Source organism: Schistocerca nitens, unplaced genomic scaffold (genome assembly GCF_023898315.1).
Source record: "Schistocerca nitens isolate TAMUIC-IGC-003100 unplaced genomic scaffold, iqSchNite1.1 HiC_scaffold_376, whole genome shotgun sequence".
NCBI classification, from domain to species: Eukaryota; Metazoa; Arthropoda; class Insecta; order Orthoptera; family Acrididae; genus Schistocerca; species Schistocerca nitens.
In genome coordinates, this window is record NW_026045910.1 from 1319276 (window position 1) to 1341727 (window position 22452).

At 40.5% G+C, this 22452-nt stretch overlaps 1 protein-coding gene across 1 annotated transcript in view; it reads left to right on the plus strand.

Annotated features, from left to right (window-relative positions):
• Positions 1-22452, plus strand: part of LOC126229606 (huntingtin-like) — a 549560-nt gene that overhangs the window by 418069 nt on the left and 109039 nt on the right. The window contains exons 40-41 of the mRNA XM_049942347.1: positions 2367-2490; positions 15765-15892. Of these exons, the coding sequence (XP_049798304.1) occupies positions 2367-2490; positions 15765-15892 (252 nt within the window). The remainder of the gene's footprint in view (positions 1-2366; positions 2491-15764; positions 15893-22452) is intronic.

Below are 22452 nucleotides of genomic sequence, written 5' to 3' on the forward strand. Positions count from 1 at the left end.
TTTTGCCATGTCCAGTCCAAGTCAGCAAATTCTTACAGAGAAATACAACAACTTCCCAAAGATAATATGGAGGTGTGCCATATTGCTGTAATATAAATTCTGTGTCCATATCCTAGATGACTTGGCAAAAAGGTAAGGACTATAAATCTTGTTACAAAGTAAAAAACAATTACTGTAGATAAGGTCCCTACATGTTCGAACCAAGTTATGTAGTTTCTGCTCACCCCATATCTGAACATTATGCTGATTCAATTTACTGCAGGTATAGATGGTGACTTCATCACTGAACTCAATTTTATTGAGAAAATCATCTTCAGTCTGCACTTTGTTAAACATTCCTACACAAAACTCAGCTAACTTTTTTCTCTTTCTCTTAAAGCTTGCAGTAGTTACAGTTTGTAGGGTCTGACTGACAGTTGTTTCCTTAATACCTTCAACACTGAAAAGCTAGGTGTATTCAATTCTAAGCTGACATGTCTCATTACCCAGACTACAAATTTAAGACTGTGGAGCTTGTTCAGTTGGTGCATCAGAGACTACAGGCCAACATCAACCCGCCACCCTATGTGATACACAGCCAATTAATAGAAGTTTGCGCTTGAGGTGGTGCCTTGCAGTATGTAGTTTTGTATTGTCTCTGGATTGTAACAGTGGACTTGGGTTCATTAAACCATAAAAAAATCTTGTTCACACTCTGCACTGTTATACTACTGCATGATGACTGTGGGAACTGACCATGTTAGGTGGGAATAAAATTTGAAGATATACTGCATTCACTGCTGTACCAAACATTTCTGTAAGTTATTTGCCTTTTGCACAATTAAAGGTTACTTTTGTATAACTAATTTTTAAACACCCTACGTATTAGGTATTTTGTTTGGCACCCACAAATGTTTGAAGATACACAGTATATCACGATGCATGCAAGCCTTGATACAATCAGTGAAAAATTATGGGAAGGTGATTCATAAAGTAAAATATTAAAATTTAGGCTTTTGGATTGGATCTATGTGGCACACACATTCCCACATAAAGAAAAATACAGTGGGATGTCCAGTTTGGAATAACAACAGCAATGATAGGTTGCTACTCTCCACATTGAGGAGTCATTAAGTCTCAGATGGGCACAACAACAAAGAAAAAGAAAAAGCCAGGCAGTCGTTATTTTGTGACGCCTTCAGCTGACATTTTCTTTTTCATGGCATCTGTCTGTGACTCATCCTCTCCTTTCTGTGGTGACTAGCAATTTATCCTTTCCTTATTGTTGTTATTCTGTAAATGAAAATACAAAAGTTTGAATATGCAAAATACATTTTGCTAATTGGGGTCAAACTGCAGGAAATGATCCCTGAGAGGATAAGCAGCAAAAAAGCTCATGTTGACAAAATAGCTGGAAGTGCAGTCCTAGGGAGCTGGAGATAAAAGATCTTTGACAGTGTAAGCTGCAGTGATTGAGAATACACATCAACACACTAGCAAGTGGGAACTGATACATAAAAGACCAGTTTGGAAGACATATTGCGCAGTTCAGTACCACAACTCTCGGTTATTAATGGCAAGTGATCCACCAGGTTCCAATTAACAGGGTAATTAGAATGTCAAAACTAGTAATAATTACTTCATGATTAATACAAAGTGTAACTATAGAATTCAATCAGTTGGTAAGCGAGCTGCAGCTACTACAAACTTGGCAAAACTTGTTTAACTAAGCATACATGGAAGACTACATCAGTCACATGTAGCGCTATGAGTGGTTTAAGCATTTTCAAGAAGGCATAATGTTGTTGGTAACAGTCCCAATCCTGTACGACCTAGCAAGTAAACATATGATGACTATGCCAAAAGAGTTCCTGCTGTGATTCGCAGAAATCATCATATAACTGTTCGAGAAGTTTCTGAAGAATCCTAGCGTGAGGGATTCTGTGTGCCGAATGGGGACTGAATTGTGGGGAAACCAGACTTGGATTTTGCATCATCAGAAGGCACCAGCACATACACCATTCCTTTTCTGCAGCTATCTAATAACAAATTACATTCCCTTTGTGCCCCACCCACGATATTCTCCAAACCTAGCCCCAGCAGACTTTTTTCTGTTCCTCAAACCTAAAACTATGTTGAAAGAATGTTTTCTGCAAACCATAGAGGAGATTCAGGGCGATGGGTACTCCCCTGCCCCCTCCAACCTCCCTCCCTTTTTTTCCCCTAACACATTTTGCGTGCAGGCACTCGTGTGATTTCGTGTATACTTGTTCACACTAACTTGGTCTGCTTGCATGTTCAATCAGTGATACTCAATGAATGACAATCCCAGTTCTTCAAAGCATGTGTTTTAATCTTAGTTGTTTCTTTACTTTTTTTCACTCTAGTGTTACGCTTCTGGGTTGGATCAATCGCCAGCAGTTTGAAGAAACGTGGGTCGCTCTCTTAAGTGTTTTAAGCATGAGCCCGTCTGAAACTACTGCACCTGAAGAGTCAGCAGTCATGATCCAGGTGAGCCAATATAAATATTATTGTGTAATAATCTAATCCTAGTGTTTGATATGTGGTCCAACCTCATTTTCTGTGATTTTTCAGCAGGTATTTGAAATTTTGTTTGCAATGTATAGATTAAGCCTACCCAAACAAATACTGCTCATCTGCTCATCACACATTTCATGTATTGCCCAGTGTCAGTGGAAAACCAGAGTTTATTTCTCATTACAGACAAAGTGCTTCTTAATGTGGCAATTTGTAATATGCTCATTCAGTAGAGTGATCCCAAAACACTCTTGTGGATATTCAGTTAAATTATACTGGCATGTCCTCTACCACTCTTGTCATATCTGCAGACATTTGTTTTTTCTTTTTACCTTATCCAACTTGCCCCATTTTGTGTGCCAGCAAACATCCCACTGTGTCAGCTGCCACTAAGCAACAGTACTTGTAGTGGTTAATAAAAAAAAGAAAAATAAGAAGAGAAGAAATAGAAAAAGGTTGAAAATGTGGGAAGAAATCGTAAGTGAAAATGGTTTTTTTAAAATCTTTAATGACCTTGAAAAAGGGAAAGAATGAAAAGCATATCGGACTTCGTATTACAGAAAAGCTATTGGACTTCGTGATTCGGAAAAGCTATTGTTGGGGTGGTCCTTGTGGCGTTTTTGAGCAAAAGTTAAACCAATTTCCGCTACAAAAAGTATTGAAAAAGAACAGAGAATAACAAAATGTAACTGACAGGGAGAAATGGCGTAGATAAGAGTTCATCCTTTACCAGATTAAATGTCTTCTTTCATGCAGCGTCCAGGTCTTCAAAAATCTCCTACTTCATTTCTGCGCGAAAAGTCTGCTCCGAAATCTTGCAATAAGTTTCATTTTCCAGGAATTTCTAATGTATACAAAACCGTCTTGATCTTAAATACAATTTATTTTAGTTGCTTCTCTCCATCCTCCGAATTTCATAACAACTTCCACAATGTCTACACATTACAATCAGATCAAGACTAGCTATTAAGTTTTTTACGTCAGCATCAGATCACGTCTGCCTTAAGCTTCGGCTATCAAGAGACAATCAAGAAATGGATAGAAAACAAAAAAGAGTTACAATTTTAGTATTTTCTCTGCCGTCGAGTGCTCATACCGCTGCGACGGCACAATTCATGTCTGAGGGAACGAGTGCAGCGCGGCGAAATTCAAAGTCCCGCTACATACTATTCAGTCAGTTCTGGAATATCACTTATTCTTTGTGTTTCATTGAACCATAAATTGCACTAGACTAATAGGGGGCTATTTTGTTGAAGCTATACATAAAATTTCACTTTAAAAAGCACTTTACCTGTAATGAGAAAGAAATGAATTTTTCCTTTGCACTAGGCACTGTCTGAAAGAGGTGATAAGGAGAATTTGTTTGAGCTGTCTCTGTCAACAGATTACAATAGCAAATTTGGAAACAGTATCTGCCAAACACCAGAGAAAATGCACTGATGACGTTAGGAGAAGCACTCATTATACTGGTAAATGTGTAGTAATCCTTAATTGAAATTGGAATTTATTATACCAAAAAATACGATATGCAAAAGAAACAATGGAAGCACTGATCAGTGGATAAGCTCAAAACAAAAATGTAACCTATGTGATTATGAGTTTGCATTATTCTTTAGAGCACACATATACACACTATTGTTGTGACATTCCGGCATAATGTAGTTCTTCTTCTTCATCTTTTTCTAACTCTGCTTCATTTGTTATAGGTCTAGGATACTATTGTGGGAGACTGGGAGTAAGAAATTTGGTTACATAACAAAATACCCAGTGGAGGTTACAGTTTAGTTACAGTGATTAGACAACGTAGCTGTGTGTTCTCTGTAAAAGACTACAACTTCATAAGTTGAGCAGTTATATGCAAGGTTTTTTAAATATGTGTGTACACTGTTCAAAGCCTACACTATTCAGTGAGTGAGTGTCTCGACTCATTCCAGTGTCCGTCTCTTCAGGATTAATAGGTAACAAAAGGTAATGGGAAAGACCCATAGGTTCATTTTAATACCACAGAGCTTTCAATGCTTTACTGGGCATGGCCCTATTGGAAGTAGTAAGCTTTTGCTATCCACTGACCTTTCAGCTGACTTACCCGGACTGTTATAGGAAACCTACATTTCATTGTGGACTCTGAACTGTGATATTCATTCAGCTGTTTGTCTTTTTTTCCCAAGGTTGCTGTAGTTTTCCTACAGACTCCATTTCTCTTTCCTATAGCTTGCCATTCCTCTATAGTTTGGCAGTTCTGGCTAGCCATTCCTACTTTGAAATTTTGCACCGATTGTCAGTCTAATTGTTGTAACATCACATAATCTCCTACTTGGTTCTGGAATTTATTTCGGGTGGAAACTTCTTAGTCTCATGAGGTGAATGCATTTCTCAACTGCGAAGAACATGAAAGTGTTTTATGTAAACTGGCATTGTATGATAAATTCCATATGGTAATAAATGACTTCAATCCAAGTGCAAGCTGTACATGAAATAAGACGATATATTGACTACCAATTTTGTGAAACATTGTCTGTGGAAAACAGCAGTCTATAAAACTATAGTAAAATTATTTCAGTGAAAGTAGTCTTGATGACATATAACGAATTCAGAGAGGAAAGTTGCTACTCACCATAAAGCGGAGATGCTGAGTCACGATAGGCACAACAAAAAGATTCACACAATTATAGCTTTTGGCCATTAAGGCCTTTGTTAGCAATAGACACAAATGCACGCATGCGAGAGCGCACACGTGCGCGCGCGTGCCCACACACACACACACACACACACACACACACACGTCTGCAGTCTCAGACAACTAAAACCACACTGCGAGCAGCAGCACCAGTGCATGAAGTTAGTGGCAACTGGGTGGGGTAAGGAGGATGCTGTGGCAGGGATGGGGAGGGATAGTATGGGGGGGGGGGGGGGTGGACAGTGAAGTGCTGCAGTTTAGACGGAGTGCAGGAGAGAAGGTGGGGAGGGGGTGGGGTGGGGGGTAAGTAGTGGAAAGGAGAGAAATATAAAGAAATTAAAAGACTGGGTGTGGCGGTGTAATGACGGCTGTGACAGGGAGGGGGCTGGATGGGTGAGGACAGTGACTAATGAAGGTTGAGGCCAGAAAGGTTAGGGAATGTAGGATGTATTGCAGGGAAAGTTCCCACCAGCACAATTCAGAAAAACTGGTGTTGGTGGGAAGAATCCATACGGAGCAGGCTGTGAATCAGTCATGGAGATGAGGGATATCATGTTCGGGGTACCCCTACCACTCCCCGCACTCCTACCTTCTACATGCTTCCTGAAGTCTATAAACCCAACCACCCAGGACGACCCATTGTGGCCGGTTACTGTGCCCCCACTGAGAGAATCTCAGCTCTCGTAGACCAACACCTTCAACCTATTACCCGGAACCCAACCTCCTATATAAAAGATACCAACCATTTCCTCGACCGACTCTCCACTGTTCCGTTCCCTTTACCACACGGTGCCATGCTCATCACTATTGATGCCGCCTCCCTGTACACTAACATTTCTAATGCCCATCGCCTTACTGCTATTGAACACTACCTTTCCAGATGCCCTATGGATTCCAAACCAACAACCTCCTTCCTAGTCGCCATGACCAACTATTTTCTCACCCACAATTACCTTTCCTTTGAAGGCATTACCTACAAACAAATCCAGGGTATGGCTATGGGCACCATCCTATGCCACCCTATTCATGGTCCATCTACAGGGATCCTTCCTAAAACCCCAGAATTCTAAACCCCTAACCTGGTTCAGATTCATGGATGACATCTTTGCTATCTGGATTGAATGTGAGGACACCCTATCCACATACCTCCAGAACCTCAACAACTTCTTCCCCATTTGCTTCACCTGGTCCTACTCCACCCAACAAGCCACCTTCCTAGACATTGACCTCCACCGCAGAGATGGCTGCATCAGTACCTCAATCCATATCAAACCTATTGACTGCCAGCAATATCTCCCGTGCCTTATCTTTCCAGTCTCCCACCACCTCCCAAGGTGCCACATTCCGGCCGCGGAGGAGCATTCCCCTCATAACTCAGTACCATCTGGGAATGGAGCAACTGAATTACATTCTCCGCCAGGGTTTCGCTTACCTCTGGTCGTGCCCTGAAACGAGAAATGTCCCGCCCACTATCCTTCCCACCCCTCCTCCTGTGGAATTCCACCATCCACCGAACCTACAAAATATATTCATCCATCACTACACAACCTCTGCTCCAAACCCCTTACCTCATGGCTCATACCTCTGTAATAGACCTAGATGCGAGACCTGTCCCATACATCTTCCTACCACCACCTACTCCATTCCGATCACTAACATCACCTATCCCATCAAAGGCAGGGCTACCTGTGAAACCAGTCATGTGATTTACAAGCTAAGCTTCAACCATTGTGCTGCATTCTATGTAGGCATGACAACCAACAAGTTGTCTGTCCGCATGAATGGCCACCCACGAACTCTGGACAAGAAACAAGTGAACCACCCTGTTGCTGAACATGCTGCCGAACATGATATCCATCACCTCCATGACTGATTCACAGCCTGTGCCATATGGATCCTTCCCACCAAACACCAGCTTTTCTGATTTGATATAATCCATTATGGAGTCGAGGTAGCAGTTGTCGTTATACTGGTTATCACTGTTAGCATTCAACCGCGATTCTTATACATATTTTAACAACGCGTTTCAAGAGACAATGCTCTCATCATCAGGTTGTAAAATCTATGTCATGAAGTTAAACGGACTAAAAAGACAAAATACCATCACCAATAGTTGGTAAGTCCATAGAGTAAAACAGAATTAAAAGTATATTGGACTGTGGGTCCTCGTCTTACATTGAAGTTGTTGACACAAGTCAATGGCCGTCCCATAGCTACCAAATATGCTGTCGACTGCCTGTTGACAGCATATCTGGTAGCTATGGGACGGCCATTGACTTGTGTCAACAACTTCAATGTAAGACGAGGACCCACAGTCCAATATACTTTTAATTCTGTTTTACTCTATGGACTTACCAACTATTGGTGATGGTATTTTGTCTTTTTAGTCCGTTTAACTTCATGACATAGATTTTACAACCTGATGATGAGAGCATTGTCTCTTGAAACGCGTTGTTAAAATATGTATAAGAATCGCGGTTGAATGCTAACAGTGATAACCAGCTTTTCTGAATTGTGCTGGTGTGAACTTTCCACGTCCAACATTCCCGTAACCCTCCTGCCGTCAAACTTCATTAGTCACTGTCCTCACCCATCTAGCCTCCTCCCTGTTCCCATTCCAGCACTACACAGCTTTCATTTCACCGCCACACCCAGTCTTTTAATTTTATTATATTTCTCACCTTTCCGCTACTTACACCCCCCACCCCCCACCCCCCCAACACCCCCTCCCCACCCTCTCTCCTGCCATCCGTCTAAACTGCAGCACTTCACTGTCCGCCACCCCCACCATACTATCCCTCCCCCTCCCCGCCCCAGCCTACTCCTTACCCCCACCCAGTTGCCACTCCCATCATGCACTGGTGCTGCTGCTCGCTGTGTGGTTTCAGTTGTCTGAGACTGCAGATGTGTATCCAAGTTGTGTTTGCGTGCGTGCGTGCGTGTTTGTGTTTGTGTGTGTGTGTGTGTGTGTGTGTGTGTGTGTGTGTGTGTGTGTGTGTGTGTGTGTGTGTACTGCTGACAAAGGCCTTAATGGCCAAAAGCTATAATTGTGTGAATCTTTTTGTAGTGCCTGTCGTGACTCAGCATCTCCGCTATATGGTGAGTAGCAACTTTCCTCCCTAATATTGTTACTTTCCATCCTGTATTTTCCATTGTTCTTGTTAATTGCATGTCTGGTTTCAGTCTTGTACAAGGTCGTTATCACACCATTTTACTCTGTGAAAAAGAGTAATACACATTCTTAAAGGTCAAAGGACTTGAATAAGATCAGAAGAATAAATTAATATTATAGTGTGGCTGGTATATTCTAGGTGACAGCAGGAAACGATGGCATGAAACCGCCACCATTGAGGTCTGAAGAACGCTGCTGAATAAAGCTCAGTCACTGGTAGTTTAATAGTGAAAACTCTGATCTCCACCTTTGGCATAATATCGCTAGTAACCATTGGTAATGACATGTGATTGTATTCTATGGAATCCGTTTATAAAATAAGTAATTACCAAAAACCTGGTCAAAGAGTGAACAGCTAAGGAAGTATTTAAGTTTTACGTAAAAGACATGCATTATAAAAAGTTAAAAACAGAGAAGACCTCATTATCCCCTGAAATTGGATCATTTAAACATATGCTGCCCTCTATGGTGCATACGAAAGGTGGTTGGTATGACACCAGCTGGTAACAATAGAAACAAAATGTGTTCCTGAGCTATTTATGTATGCTTATATGTACAATTAGCTGTCTGTTGATTGCTAAGGTTAAATAGATCTCACTTTATCATTTAAAAGGTCAAGACACTGTTTGCCAGTAAAATGAAATATAAAACGTACATTTTACAGAAGTGAGGCAAGATTTTGCAAATGCTACATACATTTATGCATCTAGAATGCAAAATAATTTCAAATCATAAGTGAATCCTAGTCAAGAGAGAGTAACAAAGTAGGTAACAGCAATATCATAGTGCTTTTAAAAGCTGTGTGTAATCTTTGGGTACTATATTTACATCACATACAAAGTAACAGCTGGCAAGTAATGCCAAAATTTGTAGTAAGGGATATGTGAAATGCATAATACATGCAAGAAATACAAAAGTTGTAATGCAGATGTTGTCGTTGATGTAAAACATCTGTAAAATATTAAGATATTTTAATCAAAAAATAGTACCAGAAACGCAAAATGGATCACAGTTGTTAGTCCATATTTAGATAGTATTCTGAAACTGCACTTATGGATAGTGTAGAATAATATTTATTCATACACCACCCACAAAATTATGGTGTCACATATTTTGTTAATTTGTCGCTTCCTATAGTGTGAGTAAAAACCAGAAGTGAGTAACTGTTTTGTCACTGGAGCAAGTGTGATCTATAAAGGTAAGTGTCAAAAGTACAAGCTACTTAAATGAGATTAAGCAGCAACTTAGAAAGCGTATGTCATGGGCAGGACCAACTTTATACAATGTGAGTAAAAAAAAGAGGGATAAACCTAAACCATAATTCTGAATGATCATTTAACTTAAAAGAATAATTTGTTCCAGTGTAAAAACAAGGAGACAAAATGTGTCAAGTTAATGGGAAAGGTAATACAATATATAAAATACAAGCAACTAAATTCTTCATTAAAACATGTAATACATAAAAGGACTAGTGATAAGACCATCTCATTTATATAGTAAAAAAAGACTAATTGACAATCCATGAACAGAAAGAGCTTGACATTTTAGAGTAATTCAGTGAAAATATCAAAGAAAAATTCCTCACTAAAATCTACTTGCTCATTAAAGAGGAATGTAGCTTTTAAGTTCCAGAACAGCTAGTAGTAAATCGATTTTTTGTCATCACATTATTCAGAACAAGCATTCTGAGGGAACCATGGTTAATAACCTAAAAGTACTTCGCACACCATATATAGATATTTTACTAAAGAATTTTAGAGGGACTTGAAATCTACATTGTGCCCTGAAATGAGGTAAATCCTAACAAGATCCTTCGACCCCTCCTAAAGTGGTCTTCCATTGCCAACCCATCCTCCACCCCACCTCCTTCCCTGCCCCACTGTAGGATTGCAGTTTTCATTCAGTGCAAGAGTTGCCATCAGACCAGAGGTAGTGGTCTCATGTGCATGAGGTGTGCCTGCTTGTGTGAATGTGTATGTGTTTTCCTCGCTTTTCTGAAGAGGGCTTTAGCCAAAAGCTCAGTGTGTGACAGTCTTTTCGTTGTGCCTTTCTGCAACTCAGCATGTCATCTTCATTGAAATATTTTATATCAGCTGCTGCTTTGTGAATGTGTTCAAACCCACCACTACTCTTAGGTGAAATGGGAGGTTCTCCTCTTCTTCATTTTGGGTAGTCAACATAATTTATACCATAAGACGGAGCACAAAGATTGTCCCTTGTTCTGTTATGAGAGCTTCTGGAAGCCATTATGGTAGTGCTAAACGAGTGACAAATCCTTTCACAATTGTCACTGTGATCATGTCTTCAGTCAGTATCATAATCAGATAGCAAGAGAAATGGTCAGTGATAGATGAAACATATCTGTTATTTTGAGTCATTGTGGGAAGTGATCCCATGATATCAAGCAAAAGGTCCTGCAGCTCAGATGGGATTTAAAGAGAGATATTTGCTCTTTGTACTTGAACTCCCTTAGTGCAATGAAGACAGTTTTGAACTTATTGTTCTACATTTTTCTTTTGTTGTGGCTACCAATAATGGCCTGCAGTGAGTGCTTGCCTGGCACTTTCCCCATTATGACACACCTATGTACTAACAGAGAAGTTTTTGGAACTGCTATTCATTCTCCAGGACACATTTTCTGATACAAAACATAATATATTGTAATAATGTCCAGCAAGGTAGCCCATAATTACGCTCAGCATTGGATTCTCTTGCCTTTTTTAACTCCTCAAAAAATTTCATCTTCTTCTAGCAGGATCTTAATTTTCCTATTTAAGGTGTCTGCATTCTGATTTAATATGCCAGGCTTGTGTTTGACTGTGAAGTCACATTCAGTGTAGTTATCGTAAGCCACGTCTAACTAGTTTCCTACTGGGATCTTTTAAACTAAAAGGCCATTTTAAAGCCGTGTGATCTGTAATTACCATGAACTGTTATCTGTATAGGTAAAATCAATAGTAATGGGTGCCAAAAGCAAGTGCCAGAAATTCTTTTCCTGTGGTGCTGTACTTTCACTCAGCTTGATTCCGCTGACATTATGCGTAACAAAGAGGTTTTTCTTCACGGTCTTGTATTTGATTCAAAATGCAGCTGACAGTGATGTTGCTACCATCACATGATGATATAAAAAGTAATGCAACACCCTGATAAGCCAAGACAAGTGAATTTGTAAGAATTTCTTTCAGTTTTAACATGGCAGTCTAACTGCCCACTGTCCAGACAAAAGGAATTCCTGTAATTTTGTGAGAGGTTTTGTGTTGTTTGCATAGTTCTCCACAAAATGTCGATAGTAATTTATTAACTGACAAATGATTACAATTCTTTAATTTTGCTTGGCTCTGGAAAATCACTCACTGCATACATTAATGGGGGGGGGGGGGGCTGGTCTTATACCATCTACCAAAATTATGTAGCCCAGTAGAGCACATGATTATGCACATTTGCACTTTTCTAATTTCGAATTTGGCTTAGCATTATTAACATGAGCTAGTACATTTCTTAGTCACTCTGCATGTTCTCTTATCATACTTAAAAAGACAATTTTGTCATCCAGTTGTACTAGGCACATGGTTGGGTTTAAATCTTGTAAAAGACAATGAGCAAACTGTTGAAATGTTGGTAGAATTTATTTACTGCTCTTACAGGCTGTTAGTTTTCTTGATATTCTGTTGTCTCCTCAATATTAACTGCATTCACTTAGGCTTGTTGGTACCACAAGGAATTTTAATGTCTCTGCTTCCAAAATGAGATTTTAACTCTGCAGCGGAGTTTGCCCTGATATGAAACTTTTGTGGCAGATTATAACTGTGTGACGGACTGAGACTCGAACTTGGGACCTTTGTCTTTCGCGGGCAAGTTCTCTACCATCTGAGCTACCCAAGCACGACTCACAACCTACCTTCACAGCTTCAATTCCGCCAGTACCTCGTCTCCTACCTTCCGCCAGGAAGTTTCATATCAGCGCACACTCCACTGCAGAGTGAAAATCTCATTCCAGAAACATCCCCCAAGCTGTGGCTAAGCCATGTCTCCGCAATATCCTTTCTTCCAGTAGTGCTAGTTCTGCAAGGTTCGCAGAAGAACTTCTGTGAAGTTTGGAAGGTAGGAGAGAAGGTACTGGCAGAATTGAAGCTGTGAGGACATGTCGTGAGTCTGGGTAGCTCAGTTGGTAGAGCACTTGCCTGCAAAAGGCAAGGTCCCGAGTTCGAGTCTCAGTCCGGCACACAGTTTTAATCTGCCAGGAAAGTTTTGTATTTCTGCTTCCAAAATTATCTGTGCTCGCTGATAAAAATGTACTCTCCCAAGCCACATTCACTTGAGCTAAACCGAACTTCACATGTGACTGTTTACCATCTAAAACTTAATTTCTTGTTAATGGATCCATGAGGAAAATTTGTCCTCTCAAAAAATCTTTCTTTGTCACTATTGAAAAGACACTGCATGTACAGCCTGATATTTTCTTGATTTTTTTTTAAACTTCAGTGATATGATATGTGGTTTAGGGGGTTGTCAGAATGTGGCCATTCATTCTTGACTCCCTTGCATCCTCTTTAGTTGTAACACTGCCAAAATGGTGGATTTTCCACTATTTGGACTTCTTGTGTTTGGAAGTTAATTATTCCTTAAAAATGGTGCAGGAAACCATTTCCTAAAGCAACATCAAAATTATGGTCGTGCTTCCAAACCACTTCCAATGTGAGCTGATGCTTTCTTCTGTCTATTTCCAATTCCACATTTTGCGAACCGCTGGGGTTAAATTACCTTTTTTCCCAATCCACTAAATCTACATCGTGACAGTTGTAATTCTCAGCAGTGAGTAGATTTAACAAACAAAACAATCACTTCTATCCCTATGTCAATGATAAAGGTAGACTATCTGCTGTTTATTTTCCTTTGCAAATTTACGTTTCCCACCTGAGTGAGTCCTACCCTTCTTATTGGATTTGCTTTGTGGAAGGGGAGCAAGGGGCACTGGCAGAATGGCTCTCAATAACATTTCTCATATTAACATTCCATCAAGAACCTCAGTAACCTATTTGGTTAGCCAAGTGTTGCTGTAGAGACAGACAATTTGCTCTCTCGTGTTCTAACTTTCTGCAGTAGGCACATGCCGGTCCCAGATGCTCAGGAGCCTTGAGACCTGTGCATTTGTAATGAGTGCAGTGTATGCCAACAGTGAATGCACATCTATTGGTGGATGACTGAACGAATTTCTGGGCCACCTTGCACAGAAATGTGAGACGTACAGCCTCCCTTAGTGCACTTGGTGTAGCACACTTCACCTCAGCACTTACCTGTGCGTCTATCCAGCAAACACATGTATCTACACAGTGAGCTTCTGCTTTGCCAAGTAGTACCTCCTTCGTAAGGTGGGAACCAGTGAATCCATTGCAACATTAATTATAGGTCTAGATGGAATTGCATGTGGGAACCTCAGAAATGAGGAAGTGATGCTAGCTGCAGGCACAGTGCTACTTTGTGGCATCACATTTATTAATGCCTCTTTAAGGAGCCTTTTCAGAGTTTTATTCTCCGTCTGTAATTCCTCCAAGCTAGCTTGCAATTCTGGACCCGTCTTAAACTGTCCCTATGACCTGGTTGTGGCCATTCCTTTAAAGTACATACATAAAAAAAGCAAAAAAGTGTTTGGCAGCAGCTCCTGGTGACATCTCCGGCATGCCGGCCGAAGTGGCCAAGCGGTTCTAGGCGCTTCAGTCTGGAACCGCGCGACCGCTACGGTCACAGGTTCGAATCCTGCTTCGGGCGTGGATGTGTGTGCTGTCCTTAGGTTAGTTAGGTTTAAGTAGTTCTGAGTTCTAGTGGACTGATGACCTCCAATGTTAAGTCCCATAGTGCTCAGAGCCATTTGGACCATTATGACATCTCTGGCAGCACTGGCTCCAGCAGCATCTTCTTCCTAAAAGCAAAGCTTGTGACTTACATTTGTTGATCAACAAAAGGCATGGTAGCGGGTTCAGCACCTGGCATTGGGATGGCCCTTGTACCTGTGATGCAACCTCACTTGAAGGTGGCAGGGCGGCAGGCGAGGTTGGCTAGCTCCACGCATCTGCAGCAGTGGTGGCTGTGGATAAACAGGGGCAGGCAGCCAGGACTGAATACGCAAAGCACTTGTCTGTTGCATTACAGCTCGCAACTAGATGGCCCTGCGCAATGCTGTCATGCATCCACTCTGGGGCTTGTAATTTGTATACTGAACCTCAAAGCTGATAACAGTTTGATTTGGCACCCTGATTCTGGCACCATTTTGTACAACCCCCATGGGGATGTAGTCAGGATTGGGAAACAGTGAGGAATTGTAATAAACATAGCTTACTGAACTTAAGAAAAAGAAACTATGTTGGTTTATGTGCTCATGGGGATTACATGATGAGGTTTTCCAGGAGGACGAGATACGATAACTCCAATAGCCCCATAGCATTCTCAAAGGGGAAGGGAAATGCAAAGATAAAGCAACTAAGCCATTTAGCATCTGCTGCAGATGGCAGCTTGGAACAGATGGGAGAAAAGTTTGTCGGACATGACTCCAAGACCCCTCAGTCTCAGAAGCCAGGTGAACCTGCAGTGTGATTTGTTTGGCAGGGCAGCTTTGCTAACAATGATTTGGCCTATTAAGGCATGAACAGGTCGATTATTGTATCAGTAGAAAGATGATGAATGGAAAGTTGACCTCTTTGTAAAATTTAAATAATAAAATTTGTCTCATTTGGACCCCTTGGGTACCTTATACACGTGGCAGGTAACAATGAATAAACCTCATTAATTAAAACTTCTGGCCTAAGAGGCCATTGTCAAACAGTACAAATTCTTCCTCCTGACATTTCGTTGCCAACTGCAGGCAATATCTTCTGAGGTGAGTTGTTAACTGAATGTGAATGAATAAACCTGTTAGGTTATATTTGCAAACTTTTGATTTTGAACATAGATTTTTCATTGGAAGTACAAACTGATGTGTCTGAATTTGTGCTAGTGAATATGTGGTTATTCATATGAAAGATTGAAAAATCAAATGGTTCAAGGTTGCAGTTGTGTCCTGGGCAAATTTTTGACTCAACATTTTCATAAATTATGTTAGCCAGTAGAGTGCAATTTTTCAGTACCCTCTAATAAGTGAGCAAGTTTCATACTTGTAGAATATGTGGACACTGAAGGTATTTTTTGCCTGTCTTGAACTCGTACATTATTTTTCTATTTAGTTTGGAATGTATTCTGTGTCCCTCCCCCTCCAAGAGTGATATTCAGTTTTAACTTGGACCCCCAAGTTCTGCTCCAACAAAGTCAGATAAACACTCAGTGTACACTATACACATCTGGAAAAAAGTCGTGTTTTAAATGAAAATGAACTTTTGTGCTGTGTACTTCATTAAAACTTTGTTTCAGGCCAGCAGTCTTGCTGTGCAAGCCATCACATCTCTTCTTGTGCAAACATTAATGTTGCCCATGCCTGGTAATCCATGTTGTAGCACACTTGTTCATCAACCTCGAGAACGTGCTTTGAAGGATTTGAGGTACAACATTCCTGTAAATACATTTTTAGATGCTTATGTGTTTGTATCTTTATTTTATGAGTATATACTCTGCTGAAACAAAAAAGAAAGGTGTACAGGGCCATAAAGTAAGTAAAACACAGGTCTATTTTCAGTTAACAAAATTAGTCAAGATCTAACAAAAAATGAAACTCATTTTTAAATTCTGAACCCTACATGTTTTTTGACTGGATACATAAAAATGAGAGTTTCATTCAAATCTGAATTATAAAATTTAGGTATTCTAATGTACCTTAGCTAACCTCCTGAATGTCTTCTTCTCACCTAACTGATGAATCATACAATGTTATGAATGTCATTTCATTAGATACATCCACACTTTGGCAATCATACATCTTGCTTGTAATTTCTGTAACCTAAAATTAAAATGAATATTGTATATTTGGCAACATTCTTAAGAATTTAATATGATGGCATTGACTATATTCTTCGACATTTCAGTGATGAAACATATTACCCTCTTCAGCTCTCCTGATGAGAGTGTCCGTTTGAGTACCTTTTTGTGACATGCTGCCTATTCTGGTTAAGGTTGTGATTCAGTGATAGATGAGGTTGTATTTGCTGGTGAGATGGAGGAAGAAGTAGACAGCTCATGCATGAGCCCCACTTGTCAAGCCTAGTGCTGTCATGTACAGAACTAACTCATTGACTGAGGAAGAATCACCAGGACCATGTCTCTTGTCTTCTATTGATGAGGTCCACTCATATATCTTCCCCTTAGATGACATATGATTTCAATCAAGCTCAGTGCTGGGTCTCCCCCTCTGTTTTATTGGAAAATGATACTCTTGAATAGAAACTGATTGTGTACTTGAATTTCCACCAGCCATTCCTCAATGCTGTCCAATAAGATATAGGCTTGTTGAAGTATACTGGCAATTCAGTAACTCACATCAAGTTATGTGAAGGGAAGGTACTCCTTAACAGCTGATTTTATGGGCTGTTTTGTGTCCATGTGACACCCGTCCTCTGTGCATGTCACACTTACGATGCAGATTATCTGATGGACACTTCTATTTCTAGACTGGTGCAATATGAGGTTGACTCTTAGTTGTCAGGCCCGTAGATCATATATTGTAGAACTCTGTGAGGCTCTGATCTTGAGCAGTAGCCAGAATCTAGACTTCACATTGTAATTCCATCTTATTCTCCCAGTCACTATGTCCTATTAATAGTGAATGCAATGAACACCAGTGTAACATGGTTTTCTTCCTCTTCAGCAACCTGTATAATGGTCTGCTTTGTCTTTCTTAGGCAGCCTTAACAACTGCCAGATCCAATACGCCATGAAGCCAAAGTCTGTAGATGAGAGAAAAAAAAATTGAAACATATTACAGAAGAACAAACTGAAGCATTTATCCCAAGTGCCACCCAACAACAGAGCCTTGCCAAGTTGTGTAAAGAACAATCTACATGAGACATTGGAGAGCTGGAGTCAACAGCTGCTGTGCCAGTGTAAAAGTTGTACAGACAGTCTGGACCACAGAATGAGATGCATGATGCATAAGCACTCCATGGGCCCAAAACAGCACATAGAACTATCTTTAATAGAGCACTGTACCTCCCAGCACATAAAAGAAATTACTGCGGTGCAAGGATAATTCAGCAAATCAACATCTTTAGATACTGTGTTGTAAAAAGATTCGTAGAATTTTCTGTTCATGATGAGCTTCTGAATAAATACAGCAGTTTTTAATTTATATCCAGCCTTCAGCTTGCATAAAGCAAACCTTTAACCAAGAGCCTGCAACACACCGATGAAATACCTTTGTTGCCCTTCCCCTGTGCTAAGTGAGTTACAGACATGATGAATACAGTACCAGCTCATTTCTCAGTAGTCAGATTACCCTCCACCTCACCCTGACATTCCAGGGCAGGAATTGTGAATGGAAAAACAATGAGACAAATATTCTCTACAGTGGGACAGAAGTGCTAGACTTTTGTTTTCAGTGTCCAGTTTACAGAATTTGGCAGGGCTTTGGTGTAGGATAGCAATCGGACTAAACACTTGACATTGTTCTCCTGTAATGTGGGCACTCACTGGCAGAGGGGTGAATACCATTACAGTATCATTTTACTCCTCATTTACAGACTTCGAGATGGTCTCCTTTGGCTTCATAACACACAGGCTGTACAAGGATATGCTGATAAGTAAAGCCTCCAAACTTTTTATGCGAAAGTTCGTAAAGCTTTTTAAATAAAACAAACCTCATTAACATTGTACATCTGTAAGCTTCATGCCTGTGTATGTCCTATCTGGTATGGGTCGCACACAGTATAGTCACCCTGGCAATGAACACATTTCTCCCAGTGAGAGATCATTTTGTTTATACCATTGTTGTATAATGTTTGACTTTGTTGACAGAGCCACAACCCCGCCTCTACTTGCACTGCTCCATCACTATCAAAGCCAAGTCCTGTAAGATGTTCTTTAAGTTTAGGAAACAGGTGAAAAGCCATTGGGGTCCAGTTGGGACTGCATGGAGGATGATAAATGATATTGAACCCAAGGTGTTAAATTGTTGCAGATGTCACAGTGTTCATGCATGGTCTGACATTATCATGTTGTAGGGGATGGTGCCCCACATGTGGACGAACTCTTTGAATTCAAAACTTGATTATTGCTTCCTGTTTCTCATGCACTGGCATAGTTACATTACACACTGTCTCATGTTATACTCTAGTTCTGAGCCCTCCAGCAGCAGAGTACTGCAGCCATATAAACATGAATGATAAAGATGTGGAGTGATTGTTTTATATAAAAAGCTCTAAGAGTTTTCATACAAAAATTTGGAGGCATTACTTTTCAGCACGGCCTCATAAATGTTCTAAGAATTCCAGAGGAAACAGTTGCAAATATTGCAACAGCAGAAGGAAACCCTAATATGGGGAGATTGATTGTTTGCACCAGCAACATGTTTACATTTACACTTTGCAAACCACTTTGAGGTGCACGCCAGAGGATACGTCCGATTGTACCAGTTATTAGGATTTCTTCCTGTTCCATTCACATATGGAATAATTGTTTGAATGCCTCTGTGCATGCAGTAATTATTCTAATCTTATCCTCATGATCCTTGTGTGAGCGATATTTAGGGTGTTTAGGTATATCCATAGAGTTATCACTTAAAACTGATTCGTGAAACTTTGTTAATAGACTGTCGTGTGATAGTGTAAGTCTATCTTCAAGAGTCTGCCATTTCAGTTCCTTCAGTATCACTGTGACACTCTCCCCTGGATTAAATAAACCTGTGGCCGTTCATGCTACCCTTCTCTGTACACATTCAATATCCTCTGTTAGTCCTATCTGACTCTGGTTTCCCTTCAAAACGAAATGTTAGTCCTATCTGGCATGGGTCCCACACAGTTGAACAATATTCTAGACTGGGTTGCACAACTGATTTGTAAGCAATCTCTTTTGTAGACTGATTGCACTTCCCCAGTATTGTACCAATAAACTGAAGTCTACAACCTGCTTTACCCACGACTGAACCTATGATCCTCCATTTCATATCCCTACAAAGTGTTACACTCAGGTACGTGTATGAGTTGGCAGATTCCAACAGTGCCTCATTGATATTATAGTTCTAGTGTTATATGGTTTTTTTTTTTTTTTCGTTTTGTGAAGTGCACAATTTTACATTTTTGAACATTTAGAGCAAGTTACCAATCTCTGCACCATGTTGAAATTTTATCAACATCTGACAATATTTATGCACCTTTGCTCAGCTATTACTTCATTATAGATAACTGCATCATCTGCAAAAAGCCTGATTTTACTATTACTATTGTCTGCAAGGTCATTAATATACAACATGAACAGCAAGGTTACCAACACACTTCCCTCAGGCACACCTGAAGTTACTTCTACATCTGATGATGACTATCCATCCAAGATAACATGCTGTGTCCTCCCTACCAAAAACTCCTCAAGCCAGTCACAAATTTCACTTAATACCCCATACGATCGTACTTTTGACAATAAGCGTAGGTGGTGTACTGAGCCAAATTCTTTTTGGAAATCGAGAAACACTGCATCTATCTGGTTGCCTTGGTCCAAAGCTTTCAATATGTCATGCAAGAAAATTGTGAGTTGGGTTTCATATGATAGATGTTTTCGAAAACCATGCTGGTTGGCTTTGACGAGGTCATTCTGTTCAAGATACCTCATTATGTTTGAGCTCAGAGTATGTTCTAAGATTCTACAACAAATTGATGTCAAGGATATTGGACGGTAATTTGTTGGATCACTTCTACTACTCTTCTTGTAGATGGGTGTGACCTGTGTCTTTTTCCAAGAACTGGGCATTGTTTTTTTGTGTGAGGGATCTGCAATAGATTATAGTGAGAAGGGGGCTAACCCAGCTGCAGATTCAGTATAGAATCTGACGGGGATTCCTTCGGGCCCTGAAGCTTTGTTCAATTTTAACGATTTTAGCCGTTTCTCAACACCACTGCCACTAATACATATTTCAAATTTCAATTCCTGTCTCATTTGCTATGGACTGGACACTAACTTTGGTGCCACCAGTTTGTTCGTATAACCAGAATTTCTTTGGATTTTATGAAAGATTTAACAAATATTCTGCTGCAATAGTCATTGAAGGCATCATGCATTACCCTCTTGACAGTCAAACATGTTTCATTCAGCATCTCTCTACTTACAGCCCTATATGCTTTGTTTTACACCTGTTATGTAGCAATCTGTTTCTTTAGAAGTTTCTTTACAGTGACTGTATACCATGGAGGTTCCCTCCCGTTATGAACTGTTCTACAGTGTTCATATCTACCCAGAGTGTGGCCAACTATTTTTTTAAACTTGAGCCAGAGTTTCTCTACATGCCCCTGACCTGTGCTTAAAGTTTCAAGTTCCTCAGTGAGATAAGACATTGATGATTTTTTTATCTGGTTTACTGATTATTTTAGTTGTCCTTTGTACTTTGGTAATCTTGTTGCCACAACCACATTGTGGTTACTGATATCAGTTTTGATGTGGACATCCTCAAAGAGATCAGGTATATTTGTCGCCATCAGATTCAATGTATTTCCACATCATGAGTGGGATTATTAACTATCTGTTCTAAGTAGTTTTCAGAGAAGGCATTTAGTAAAGTTTCACAGGATGTCTTATCACCCCTACCACTAAGAAAACTGTAACTTTCTCAATTAATTGTTGGATGATAAAAGTCTCCACTGATGATTACAGTATGATTGGGGAACTTACATACAAGTGAACTGAAGTTTTCGGAGAGAGTCTGATGGGCAATAGAAGGATTCAGTTATCATTGATGTCCACACCTGATACTGGGTCTTGCCCAAACACACTCACATGCAGCTTCAATTTCTGTTTCAGTGAATCTGAGTTTTTTGTCTACTGCAACAAATACACCATCTCCATTTCCCATTCGCCTATTGTTTCGATATAAACTTAAATTTTCCCCAAAAATCTCACTGCTATCAATTTCATGTTTCAACTAGTTTTCTGTACCTGTATTATGTGAGCTTCACTGCTTTTCATGAGCGCTTCTAACTCTGGCATTATAATTTCTTCAGCAGTTTACCGTTAGGACTTTAATACTCTCTCCTGTGGGAGGCATTTCTTTCGATCTTTCACTGATACTAATGGATTTCCTACAGCAATCATTATCTGGAGTGGATGGAGAGTCACCTAATCTGAAAAACCTTTGTGTGCACCCCAGACACAGAGTCACCTTCCTCAGTAGCAGCCTCTGATGTGCAGTGCACACCTGACCTATGTTAGGGGGCCCTACAGTCATCAACCCTATGGTGCAAGTCCAGGAAGTCACAGCCTAGCTTGTCACAGAACTTTTGAAGTATCTGGTTCAGTCTTTCCACTTGAGTCATAACCAAAGGACCACGATCAGTTCTGAGGACAATCCTGCAAATTGTGAGCTTCGTTGAAACTCCACGCACGAGGCTGGTCTTCTCAAACTTTTCTGCCTGTCACTGGAGTGACCCAAGAGTGACTTCGGAGCCCAGGTGACAGGCACCATTTGTTCCAACATGTGCCACAATCTGCAGTTGGTTGCACCCTGTTCACTCAATGGCTGCTGAAATAGCCTCTTTATCATGTTGAATGAGGCCCTCAGGCATACACACTGAGTACCTGGTGTCCTTCCCTGTCCCCTGCTGCCGTTTCCCTAAGGGGTACCATCATTCACCGTACATTTGAACTGCCAAAGATTAGTAGACCCCTACCCTTTTGCAATTGCCTCCTCCTGACACCAGACAAAACATGTTTCCCCAAAACAGATGAAGTGAGTTCCATTGGTGAGTTTCAGTTTCATTGAAAGACAGCACCTCAAACTTGTTGGTTAGGGGGATCGGTACAACACACTGAGTCCTCCTTGGTCCCCATCCACCCTGTATGGATGCTGAAGTGTACCATTGACATGCCACTTGCAATCAAGTGGATAGGCAATGACAGATCCGTACTTTCTGCGGAGGAGACAGGATTCACAGGAGAGGATAGTATTTGAGGTATCTCTGGTACAGGTATC